Source organism: Pipistrellus hanaki, assembly GCF_964339955.1.
Source record: "Pipistrellus hanaki genome assembly, chromosome: 2".
Taxonomy (NCBI): Eukaryota; Metazoa; Chordata; class Mammalia; order Chiroptera; family Vespertilionidae; genus Pipistrellus; species Pipistrellus hanaki.
The window spans coordinates 156738839-156751934 of NC_140504.1; the positions used below are offsets into that span (position 1 = coordinate 156738839).

The following is a 13096-nucleotide window of genomic DNA, read 5'->3' on the forward strand; positions in this document are numbered from 1 at the left end:
CGGCCTCGTTTCTGCCTAGAACGTGGTGTGTACTCGGGGCCTGCCTCCTTTCCTTCCTGGGGAGCTGCCGGATAACCGCCATCCTCCGGCCTCAAGCATTCATTCAGCCAGCAGGGATGGAGCACTGCCGAGTGCCAGGTGCAATCGCCACCCTCGGCAGGCTCACCGCTGGGGGAGGAGGCAGACCTCGTCTACCTTAAGTAGATATTTGTTATCAAGAGACAAATCCTTAGTACAGCAGGGTGGACAGCAGGATGTGGGGGGTCTCAGAAACCGTCAACCCACCTAACCTGGGGAGGACAAAGATGGCTTCCCGGGGACGTGGCATCAGAGCAGAGCCCCAGAGGGTGGCATCAGAGCAGAGCCCCAGAGGGTGGAGAGCGAGCGCCAGTAGAAGTAAAGGGAGCAGCATGGAGGAGGCTGGCATGGACGGGCAGGGCCTCGGACAGCATGGTGCTGTGACTTGGCCACTGGAATCAGTAACCCTTCTAGGGAAGAGTAATTATCCTGAAAGCATATGGCTTTTCCGGGATGTTCTGGGAACACACTTCCCATAACCTTGATGAATCGCTTCATGACAGGTGCAGCTCTAATGAGTGCTTGCAGGCCCTTGCCAGGATCCAGGAGACGGGGCAGATGTATCAACATCTGCAGTGACAGATGACAAATGGTGGTGTTTGTGCAAATTAATACACTCGATTAACGATGATGTACATTCCTGTGGGGGTCGGGAATCGGCCCACAAAGCAGCTGCCATCCATTTCTGCATTTATAGAGGGTCCCAGAACAATAGAACTTCCGTACATAGGTTTTGTCAGACCAGGGATGACTTACCCTTAACCTTCCTTCTCCCACAGGCCTTCTAATATTAGTGAGTCAACCATTCCTACGATTTATGAGTCATGTGCTGATCCCAAATATTAAGAATGTTTAGATCAGGATTATTCAAGCTTAAACTGGGAGGGTCCTTAGATACAGATCATTGTGTGCTAAGGACTTTGTTTGATGGTCTCCTTTAGTCCTAGTCCTCAGGCCATTCCTTGGGTGGGACCATCCATTCTCACCCATGAGGAAACAGGGCCTGCCCGCCAGTCTGTGCCTCTGTCCACATCACCTTCCCTGTGGGACTGCTAGGGCAAATGCATGTGTGAATTGCATTACTAATTCTAAAGCGTGCACATGTGCATTGGACACACAGATAGAGAATGAACAATTCGGGTGTGAGAAACATTGAGTGCCTGGTTTGGGCAATCAAACAAAACACACCAGCCCAATAGGTTGACTTGTACCCATCCTGTGCCAGCATCTGTACCAGGAGCCTTTGTACCTGTTTGCGCATCTGACTCTGAGACAGGTGCCATTATTATCCCTGGTTAAAGAAAGGGAGGAGACATTGAGCATGGTAAGGGAACGTCCCTGAGTTAAATGGCCAGCAAGCAGTAAAGCCAGGACTAAGAAGCCCCTTAGCAGTGTGCCCCAGCCTGTGAGCAGAGTCCCCAAGGGGGTCCTCTTTCGTCTGCTCTGGAGGCTGAGGCCAAGGCCGAAGGCGGGGCTGATGCTGTGGGCTATTGCAGCACTGTTGGAAGTTGTGTGGTGGTCAGGGTTATGTTTTGGCCACAGGCTGTTCCTTGAAGTAGAAGGAAGGAAAGGACTGTTTGGGAATAGGAGGGCTGTCTCCTTGGACCCAGGAAGTGCCACAGACTCCAGCAGTCACCCCACCTCCTGTTTCCTCCTCCAGGGCGAGCATCTTGGGAGAGGCACGCGGACACACATCTACTCTGGGACCCTGATGGATTACAAGGACGACGAAGCAACTTCTGAAGAGAAGAAAATAAAAGTGATCCTCAAAGTCTTGGACCCCAGCCACAGGGACATTTCTCTGGCAAGTGTCGTCTTGCTAACCCACCTCCCGTTTCTGGAACCTGTGGAGCACAGTCAGCTGGGAAGAACCGTGGCCCTTATTTTGGCCTTGATTATGGTTTTCAAACATGTCTTTTATGTAGTCCCATTTTTCACATGTGATCTTAGGTGAGGAAGGGAGGATTGCAGAGGAAGTAGATGGAGCAGCTCTTCCCGGCGGCCTACCTCTTCCTTGTCCTCCCATTTCCTACCTGGAGGTTCTTGTGGCCCAGGACTCCAGCCAAATGGTCTCCGAGTCCTTTATGTCGCCAGGCTGTCACTTCACAGTGTGGGAAATCAAAGCCCAGGGGAGTGGGAACGTGCCCCGGGTTCCACAGGCTGCAGAGAGATGGAGCCAGTTTGCGCCTTGGCGTCCCTTCTATTCCAACACAGTGCTGCACATCGTTATTTCCCAGTGTTCAAAGGGAGAGAGAGGGGTAGGCGCGAGTATGCAATGGGGAAATTGGTAGCTAGCTTATCTCACCAGCCTCGCTCCATGTCCTGTTTTGTTTTTCTGAATGAAGACTGAGGTCAAGGGGAAGGCCTGGCACTGCCCCTGGGAAGTCGAGGCCGGGAGCCGTCCTCAGGACCCCGGGATGAGTCCTGAGTTTTCTGGGATCTACCAACTTTGTGTCTCAGCAGAGCCTTTTCGGGGTCAGACCAGGGGAGGCTTACCCTCGACCTTCCTTCTCCCACAGGCCTTCTTCGAGGCAGCCAGCATGATGAGACAGGTCTCCCACAAACACATCGTGTATCTCTACGGTGTCTGTGTCCGTGACGTGGAGAGTAAGTGAATTCTCTCTGGGAGAGGCGGGTGGCCCTGGCTTGGGGGCAAGGGTGCTGTGAAGACACCGGGGGTGGGGGAGCTGATACCCTCTTCTTGTCCTGGCTGCTTGCCTTTCGTTCTGCAATCGAGGGATTTGAGGTATCGAGCAGGTCACGTGTTTACTTGTTTTTCACTCATTTCTTGAATGTTACTTCTTGCCAACTCTGGGCCCCGGGAGGTTGGGGTGGATAAGTGGAGCTGTTCCCCTATGAGTCGATGCATAAGGAGCTCTGGGCCAGGCTTGAACCCGGGGCTTGAACCGGCTCTGAATCGCTCTGCCGTTTGCCCCTCCCGAGGATGTTGGCATCCTCCCAGGCCGAGCACCAGCCACTAAAGGGAGCTCTCGCAGGGGAACGAGGGGAAGTACTGTCCCAGACGGACAGAAGGTTCCAGACGGGGCTCGTTTTCTGCTTGCAGATATCATGGTGGAAGAGTTTGTGGAAGGTGGGCCTCTGGATCTCTTCATGCACCGGAAAAGCGACGTCCTCACCACACCATGGAAATTCAAAGTTGCTAAACAGCTGGCCAGTGCCCTGAGTTACTTGGTAAGTATGTTCTGACTTGATGTTGGTGGCGGTCCACCAGGAACCAGAATGCCCCAGTAGGGCCGGTAGGAAGGAAGTGGTAGCCAGGGGCAGCCAAGCAGGCCTGGGTGCCCAGATGCTGCGGTTAAACACGGGCGTGCCTGCTGCCTCATGAACACGGTCATGTTGGGTCACTCTATGTGCTCCAAACGTATAAATGTTGATTAGAGGGAACGTCTGTCATGCCAGAGGACTGGCTGCTGCCTTGCAGTATACAGTAGGAGGAGAAATAGTGCAGTACCTGATGAATAAATGAAACTACCGGCATCAGTCGTAGCTCACATTTATTGAGCGCTTACCATGGTTCAGCTATTTACATGTTTTATCGGTTCTAATTCATTTAATTCCCACAAAAGCCCTATGAGGCACGTTCTACTGTTACTCAGTCTCACTGAGGCGGCCCATTCTGTAATGTGCTCTGGTCACGCGTTGGATGGGACCCCTGAGCTGCCTCGGTCTGGCTGTAGCTGGGGACCATGGAGGGGCTGACCCAAGGGGCCAGGGTTGGAAATGGAGGGAGCGCGGGAAGACAGGCAGCCAGGGCAGCCTTGTTGAGCTCACCTTCTGCCCTGCAGGAGGATAAAGACCTGGTCCACGGAAACGTGTGCACTAAGAACCTCCTCCTGGCCCGCGAAGGCATCGACAGCGAGTGTGGCCCGTTCATCAAGCTCAGCGACCCTGGCATCCCCATCACCGTGCTGTCCAGGCAAGGTGTGTCTCCTTCCCCCCATGCCTCGCCCTTCCCCTCTCCCACGCCCACCCCCCACCCCGAGGCAGAGGGGGCTGGGTTGGGGCTGTCTCCTTTTAGAAAGTGCACTTCAGCAAGTGGGTGTCTGGTGCTCCTGCTCTGCCCTGAGGGTTGGGGGAAGATACGGAGCGTAAGCGGGGCTGGTCCCCTGGCTCCTTTTAGGAGCTGACTGTAGCAGGACATACAGATGATGCATCCGAGGCACTCCTGGTCCTCGCAGTCAGGAGCTGGGTTCACGCTGTCGGGTTAGCACAAGGGGAGGCCCCTGGTCTGGAAGGGGCCGGAGAAATGTTAGGAGCTGGGTCTCCTGGGTCCTCCCTTGTTTCTTTTGAAATCCACTGTTGTAGTTGGCAGTTGGGGAGGCCCCTGAGCGATTGCATTTTCTCTTCGAATGAGGTTATCCTGAGTGTGGGCCCCGAAGGAGAGAGACCTGGGAGCTGGGACACGGAAGCCGGAGTGGGAGACCTGGCCCCGGTGCGTGCTGCTGGCCCGCGGCGGCCGGTGGTCTCAGCACTGAGCACAGCGCCCGGCACTTAGAGTTCTGCTCCGTCGAAGGGGAAGGCAAGGCGCCCTGCGGGCCGTGCAGGGGCCTGTCCTGAGCGAGGGTTTGAGGCCCGGTCATGGATGACTCTAGAGCAGTGGTTCTCAACCTTCCTAATGCCAGGACCCTTTAATACAGTTCCTCATGTGGTGGTGACCCCCAACCATAAAGTTATTTTCGGTGCTACTTCATAACTGTAATTTTGCTACTGTGAATGAATCATAATGTAAATACCTGTGTTTTCCGATGGTCTTAGGCGACCCTGCTAGCAGTTCTCAGCCTGTGGGTTGCGACAAATTAATTTTACGGTCGGGAGTCACCACAACACGAGGAACTGTATTAAAGGGTTAGCACATGTGTCAAACACAAGGCCCGCGGGCCAAATCCAGCCCGCCAGGCCTTGCAATGTGGCCCGCACCGCGCTGTCATCACTGCACTCCGCTGTCAGTTTATGACATTGTCAGTTTATGACTGTTCAGTTAACCATTCGGCCCGCGATTTAGACTGGATTTTAGATTTTGGCCCCTTCTCTGATTGAGTTCGACACCCCTAGGTTAGGGCATTAGAAAGGTTGAGAACCACTGCTCTAGAACAAGTCGAGGAGCCAAGAGAGTCCACGAGAGAGGCCAAGTGAAGTGCTGTGGGTGTTCCGGGGAGCACGGGGTGATGCAGGGAGGTGGGGGATGACGGGTCAGTGAGGCGGGCCTGCAGCAAGGTGATGGCAGATGTGTGAGCCCAGAGCACCGCCACAGGGGCCTGTGTCTGAGGACGTGAGAAGGCGGAGACGGAAGGGTGAGAGGGCCTGACCGTGAATGCCCAGCTCAGGAACCGCCTGCCTCAGGAGCCAGAGGCTGTGCCCGGAGACCACCGTGCGGGCACGTCCAGGGACATGGCAGATCACTAGCCTTAGAAGCCAGAACAGGGGCTGAGAGGTCCCCGGTATGAGAGAAGGGTGACTTCTTTACCTCAGTCTTCCCTTCCCTTGTTTTCCAAACGAAAGGTACCCATAGAAAAACAAACAAAACGTTGCTGGGTGATGGTGCAGAGTAGTTGAGAGTAGCCCGCGCCTGCGCTGTGTAATCTGGCCTCTTCTCCCTGTCCTCTCTTTCCGGAGCCTCTGTCCACACAGCCCCCTGTTCTCCCTCCTCAGAGTGTTGGCCTCCACCCTGGGTGCTGTGCTGCTTCTGAGGCCAGAGCTTCAGAAGACGGGGCCGCACACCCCTCTCCTGGTGAGTCTGATAAACAGACAGGTCTGCTGGCCCTGCTGCATCCAGTGTCCAGGAGGAGGGGCCTGGATTCATTTGGAAAACGCAACTTGAAATAAAGTTTCTTTGTGAGCTCATGGTGCTTGCTGCAACGATCGTGATTTGCTCCCCAGGTGATGGCAGAGACTGACCTGTGCATGTCCGCTGTCTTTCTGCAGAATGCATAGAGCGGATCCCATGGATTGCTCCCGAGTGTGTGGAAGATTCCAAGAACCTGAGCGTGGCTGCTGACAAATGGAGCTTTGGAACCACCCTCTGGGAAATCTGCTATAACGGCGAGATCCCCCTGAAAGACAAGACGCTGATTGAGGTGAGCTTTTGTTTTCCAGGGTGCGAGCCGAGTGGGGGCTCATGGCCGTCTCGGGAGTTAAGAGGAAGCCTCGTATTGTGGGAGGAGATGGGCCCGTCTCTTGTGACCTTGCAACTGTAACTGAACTTACCTGGGCCTCAGTTTCAGCATCTGTGCAATGGGGATACATGAGATGCACTTTGTAGGATTTCTGTGCAGACTAACTACATAATGCACATATAGTCCAGGCACACAGTACAGGTCAGCAGATCATTATAGTATTATTTATCTGAGATTTCAAGTGCCTATTAGTCAGCAAAATTAATATAGATATTTGTGGAGTTCTTTCTGTGTATCAGGCATTGACTAGGTAAAAGTTGGGGGCTCACAAGAAAAGAGACAGGCCTTGTCTTCCCTTGGGGATGTGGTAGGAGAGTTGGGCTAAAATAACAAAATAAGGATCCCACAAAAAAATACCTCATACTTTAGGAGCAAGAGCCCTGCAGTTAGGAGTGCCATTACCCTCACTGTCCACGTTACAGGTCGGGTAATTGAGGTGGAGGAGCTTAAGACAAATGCCTGTTCCCCAGCTAGACTGCGAAACAGGCGAGGCTTCAGCCTCTCTTGTTCACTTGTGGAGTGGAGACTCTTAACTCCAAAGGGATAAAGGAGTAAAAATAAAAGTAACCCCGACCCAGCGATTTGGTGATTGGAACATGCCTGTGTGTTCAGAGGGGTAGACATAACTTGTAGCTGGGAGGAGCTGCTCGAAGTCCAGGGGGAAGGTGGCACTTGAGTTGTCTGTGGGAAGCTATGAGTGGTTTCGTTGGCCTAGAGCAGTCAAACTGCGGCTCGCGAGCACTGACCTAGACTCTCGATTCCAATAATTACAGGCTGCTGCTGTTCTTGTGATTAAGTCCTATCCCAGTGGTCCCCAAACTCATTAGTCAACAGAGCTGCAAACCATATGTAGCTTGCAAACTGCAGTTTTTGCTGAAAAGTGTGGTGAGGAATGATGGCTGATAAGGTTGGAGAGGTGTCTGTGGTCAGATTGTAAAAAGCCTCAATTGCATGAATTTTACTTGGGAGTGTTGTGTGCAACATTGAAGAGTTTCGTTGAGGAGAGAGAGGGTCAGAGGTCGGCTTGGGGGCAGTTCATTGGGACACGTGGTTGGGATGGACAGGCCGAGGAGAGACCAGCAGGGACTCATGCTCCGAGGCTGTAACTGGAGTGGCAGTGGGACCCAGAGTGGAGGATGTGTACGTAGGAGATCATTGAAGAAGAGGACCTTTAACCAGCTAATGTTTTACCAAGCAAAGATGGTGCAGGACTTGGGAAAAGGGTGTCGGGGCAAAGCCAGTAGGGAAACCATCAGGTCTATAAATCTGTTTGGAATTTTCAGCCTAGGCTTTTGGGAAGATCATTTTATTTCGAACTTCCTTGGAAATGAAACAGCATACCTTTTGTTGTCTGTCAGTATTTATTGAATGCCTGCTGTGTACCCAGGGCTGAGCAGGAAATGGGGATGGTGTGAGGAAGGGTTTGATAAAAGAAGTCTGCCAGTCCCCTCCCAGGCAGCCATGATTGGGTTGGACAGCCCTGGGACAGGGAAGGGTGAGTGACCCTCAGAGGTGAGGGCAGCCTCAGCTCCTTAATCCTAATCTCTCCTCCTCCCCTGGGACCCTGACTCTCACCTCACCCTCAGGGGACAAGAAGAGGAACTAGTACCCTTGGGATTCAGAAACTGGAGCTTCACTTAGTAGTTATTTTTTAAGTGGCATCAATTATTTCTGAATTTTAAAGTAATAAACAGTTGAAGAAAATAGCAATCACCCTATTGCCGTCACTCCTGACACCATTTTACTTTGGCAGACTGTCTTCCAGTCTGTTCGTATCTCTTGCTAAAACAAAATCGGGACCATGCCAGATAGAGTTATACATGCTATATCTTTTCATTAATATTGAGTGCTTGACTAAATAAGCTTTACAATTTTACAAATTCAATGTAAAAGTTGATTGCTCTGTTAAACTCTAATTTACTTAACTAATTTTATATCTGGCATTTGGGCTGTTTTCAAACTTGTCATGTTTTATCTAAATCTGCAGGGAATACCTTGACATATAAATCTTTGTTTATATCTGATTTATTTCTGTCATGGAGTAATTAGAATTAATGAGTCAAAGGGTTCCAATGACCTGGAGATTTTATACATGTTGCCAAACTGTTTTCCAGAAAGGTTGTGTAACTTGACTGGAATGCGGCTTTTTGGGGTCCCGGTTATTTTAGAATCAGATCTCCCCACACACGCCTATGGAATCTACCTGGAAGCAGAGCTGTTGGGACATTAAATTGGGATTGATTACTCCTCCTGACCTGGGGCTGAAAGATTTGTGGGTGGTTCCTTTGGTTTCTTCCATGTTGTCTTTTTCTACACAGAAAGAGAGATTCTACGAAAGCCGGTGCAGACCAGTGACGCCATCTTGTAAGGAGCTGGCTGACCTTATGACTCGCTGCATGAACTATGACCCCAACCAGAGACCCTTTTTCCGAGCCATCATGAGAGACATCAATAAGCTGGAAGAGCAGAGTAAGACACTGCCTGGCCCTGTTGAACCAAGACTAGCCCATGCCCTGAAGAGCTGGCCTGAGGGGGGGTGGGGGGTAGGCAGGGGTAACTGATACCTGGGAGCCTGTGAGTGGCAGTCATGTCTTGTTAATGACATGTTTCCATTTTTCTTCCGTTAGATCCAGACATTGTCTCAGAAAAAAAGCCAGCAACCGAAGTGGATCCCACCCATTTTGAAAAGCGGTTCTTAAAGAGAATCCGTGACTTGGGAGAGGCAAGTTACACTCTAGTCCTCCATGACCACCTCCACCTGCACCTAAAGCTGCTCTCCGTTCTTTCCCACTTCTGGTCCAGGTTCCTAAGAGAAAGTATCTTATTGCACTTTCTTTGGGCCACTGGTATCACAGGGTTATGCCGCTCACATAGTGACAGCATGCGCACATGGCTGTATATGCACATAGGGCATGTTCTCAAAGGGGCAGTAGAGCATGCAAAGGGAGCAATATGGAGGAGTAGGTACAGATATGGTGGAAATAGGAAAATCTCTGGGCATCTGAGGCTGCTTACTAGAAAATGAAGGATGCATTTACTACACAGAATGCCACAGCAGCTTTCCTTTGGACCTCAAATCAGTTTCCTAACTGATAGAGAAGACTTGCATCTTTACACAGATTTTTCTGGAGTTCAGTTAAGTAAACAAGACCATGTCCTCCCTTGAATCTCTGTGGTGTGCCAGGGATGCTGGGTATTTTACAAGCACAGAGTCCCTAGTTCTTCACAGTATCCCTAAGGGGTTATTACTGCTGTACACATTGAGCACTCCTGGACCAGCTCAAAGATTTGGTGACTGGGCCAACATCACTATCAAGTGGCTAAGTCTTAGTTCAGTAAGAGGGGGGGTGGCATGTGAGGAAGCGGCTGCGGAGATGGTAGAACCAGCTACTGCAAGGTCAGGCTGCGCTGTGCACCCCTGGCCTTCAGGGGAACAGCACGGGGCGCAGGACTCATCTTTTTTTAAGTTGAAAAAATTTAACATGTAACATTGTATAAATTAGAGATATGTTGTGTGTGCTACAATTGATACTTATGTATTGTAATATGGCCGCCCATGTAGTGATGTCTATCACATTACTTACTTACAGTGCAGTATTATCTATGTTCAGTGTACTGTATGTTAAATCTTTTTGGCTGTTTTAGTACCTGTTACAAGTCCATACCCTTAAACACCATCTAAATCCCTGGTAACTACTGTATAACTATGGTTTGTGATTTTGAAAGAGGTTTGAATTTTTCTTTTTTCTTTTTTTAGATTTTTTGTTTGTTTTTGTCTTGCTTAGCATATTGTGCTCAAGTTATTTATGTTATTGAAAGTGGCAGGATATCACCCTTGCTCATGACTGACTGAATACTATTCCATTGTATATATGCATTATTTCTTTTTTTCTTTTTCTTTTTTTTTTTTTTTTAACCATTCATCATGGGCATTTGTGTTTTTTCTATATCTTGCCTAGTGTGAATAGTGCTGTGATAAACATAGAGTGCAAATATGTCGTTGAACTCCTTTTTTCATTTCCTTTGGGTATTCTCCAAGAAGTGCAATTGCTGGATCGTATAGATCTATTTTTAATTTTTTGAGGAAACTTCATATTGTTTTCTGTAGTAGTTGGACAAATAAACATTCCCACCAATAGGGTGTAAGGTTTCTCTTTCACATCCTCACCAGCACCTGTCATTTTACTTTCTTGATGATAACCCTTCTAGCTGATGTGAAGTGATAGCTCTTTGTGGGTTTTATTTGCATCATCTCCCTGTGAAGTTAAACATCTTGTTGTATGTCCTTTTTTTTAAAAAAAAATGTCTATAGTTCTGCCCATTTTTTATTAAATTGTTCAGGTATTGTTGTTTTTTATTAACTTACTTATGTTCTATATATTTTTTTGGATATTAAACCCTTATCCAATATATGGCTGCAAAATGTTTCTCCCATTTTGTAGGCTGTCTTTTCATTTTGTTAAGTTGTTTCTCGTGCTGTGCAGAAGCTTTTGAGTTTGAGATAGTCCCATATGTTCATTTTTTTTTTTCTTTTTTCTTTTGGGCTTTTGGCATCAGGTACAAAAAAATCATTTCCAAAACCAGTATTCCAATGAGCTGCTTCCTTATGTTTTCTTCTGGGAGTTTTACATTTCGGGTCCTTATGTTTAAGTCTTTGATCCACTTTGAGTTAATTTTTATGAGTGGTGTGAAGTAGGGTTCCAGTTTCACTGTTCTATACGTGTTTCTCCCGTTTTCCCAGCACCATTTGTTGAAGAGGTAGCCTTTCCCCATTGGGAGTTCTTGAGTGCATCTTGCCTCAACTTCTGAGCATGTTCCTGCCAGCCCAGCCTAATCCAGCACATGCTTCTTCCCTCAGGGCCACTTTGGGAAGGTGGAGCTCTGCAGGTATGACCCTGAAGGGGACAATACAGGGGAGCAGGTGGCTGTCAAATCCCTGAAGCCGGAGAGTGGAGGGAACCACATAGCTGATCTGAAGAAGGAAATTGAAATCTTAAGGAACCTCTATCACGAGAACATTGTCAAGTACAAAGGCATCTGCACGGAAGATGGTATGTTGTGCGAAGTAGGGTTGGTTTCTAAAGACTTAGCGACTGTCTGGGGTCACAAGGGCCAGTGCTGAGGCGGCAGTGCCCGCGGTTGTATGTGCGCTGGCTGGTGGCCCCCATGAGCTGTAGGGCTTGGTTGTAGGCACTGATACCCCTCAGCAGCTGCAGAGCTCCAGAGAAGCCGCGCAGCCTCCCGCCAGCCAGGGCGTGACTCCGGCATCACCTTTCCAGGCTGTTCACACACCCGCACTGGGGACTGACCGTCACCCGGCCAGATACTGGCACTTGAGGCACACAGCAATATGAAACTGGCACCCGCCCCTTGCTGCTGCTAGTCCTCTGATCCAACACTAGCCAGGGTATTTCATTTTCCAGTTGTCTAAGGCAAGGTGGCAAATGGTATTGACTAAGAAGTGTGTCTGTCTGCAAGCCAGTACTTTAAAATTGGCAGAGAACTGATGTGGTTAATTTTTTTTTTTCATTATTATTTGCCTGGTGGTGTGTAACACACTCTATTATCTCAGTGAATGCTGATGGCCCTGGGTGGGTACACGAGTGTTACTATCCTTGTCACTGCTGAGGGGCCAGAGGCTGAGGTTGGGGGACTTGCCTGTGGTTCAGAGGTGATGCTGACAGGTCTCCAGATCTTGTGCCCGTTACTCTCCCTTGGTTCCTTTCTTTGGTAACTTTGTACTGATGTTTTGTTTTTAATACAGGAGGAAATGGTATTAAACTCATCATGGAATTTCTGCCTTCTGGAAGCCTTAAGGAATATCTTCCAAAGAATAAGAACAAAATTAACCTCAAACAGCAGTTAAAATATGCCGTTCAGATTTGTAAGGTAAAGAAGAAACATGTTAAATATTACAGAAAGGGGCACTCATCCTGGATGATTGGTTTGTAATTAGACTTACCGGTAATTTTAATTTGCTCTACGTGACTTGGATGAACAATTAGCATCTACTGAGAAACTGACCTGATGGTTAAGTATAGCTGATTTACTGTGTGTTTCTTTGAGTCAGGTGGGTTTTGCTTTTTTTTTTTTTTTTTTTTTTGCATAAAGTAAAAACCTGAACAGTGATATGTGAATGAAATGACATTGCATTATGTTTTGCTATGAAATGATAGGAAATACAGTGTGAACTGACCTTCCGCATTGCCTCTGCCTTTACTTCTCTCCCCAGGGGATGGACTATTTGGGGTCACGGCAGTACGTTCACCGGGACTTAGCAGCAAGGAACGTCCTTGTAGAAAGTGAGCACCAAGTGAAAATTGGAGACTTCGGTTTAACTAAAACAATCGAAACCGACAAGGAGTACTACACAGTCAAGGATGACCGGGACAGCCCCGTGTTCTGGTAACTGCATCAAACAGACTTCGGTCTCGTCGGTATTTCATAGGGTTTCTGCTGTTTTGATAGGCCCTTTCTAGCTCTGCGATGTCTCCCATTCCTCCTACCTGAGTCAGAGTTAGAAAGGCCTTAGAACATTTGGAATTGTTTGATCTCTGTCCTCAGGAAACAGCTTTAGGCTCTTCCTCTGAAAGCAACTCAGAAATGTCTGAGCTTTGTATGGCACCATCTTCCAAAGAATGGAAAAATCTAACCAACCATCACCTTCACGGCTCCAGTTTCCCAGGAGAGGGCACTTATTTTTTAAATATGTTTTTATTGGTTTCAGAGAGGAGGGGAGAGAGGGAGAGAGAGAAACATCCATGATGAGAATCACTGATCAGCTGCCTTCTGCAAGCCCCCTACTGGGGATCGAGCCCATAACC

At 48.9% G+C, this 13096-nt stretch overlaps 1 protein-coding gene across 3 annotated transcripts in view; it reads left to right on the forward strand.

The window, feature by feature from the left end:
- JAK1 (Janus kinase 1) overlaps positions 1-13096 on the forward strand; it is a 124511-nt gene that overhangs the window by 106678 nt on the left and 4737 nt on the right. For all 3 annotated transcript variants that reach the window (XM_084871360.1, XM_084871359.1, XM_084871361.1), the window contains 10 exons: positions 1739-1882; positions 2598-2685; positions 3143-3270; positions 3885-4020; positions 6022-6173; positions 8591-8741; positions 8900-8994; positions 11131-11323; positions 12037-12161; positions 12505-12677. In XM_084871360.1, the coding sequence (XP_084727486.1) occupies positions 1739-1882; positions 2598-2685; positions 3143-3270; positions 3885-4020; positions 6022-6173; positions 8591-8741; positions 8900-8994; positions 11131-11323; positions 12037-12161; positions 12505-12677 (1385 nt within the window). The remainder of the gene's footprint in view (positions 1-1738; positions 1883-2597; positions 2686-3142; positions 3271-3884; positions 4021-6021; positions 6174-8590; positions 8742-8899; positions 8995-11130; positions 11324-12036; positions 12162-12504; positions 12678-13096) is intronic.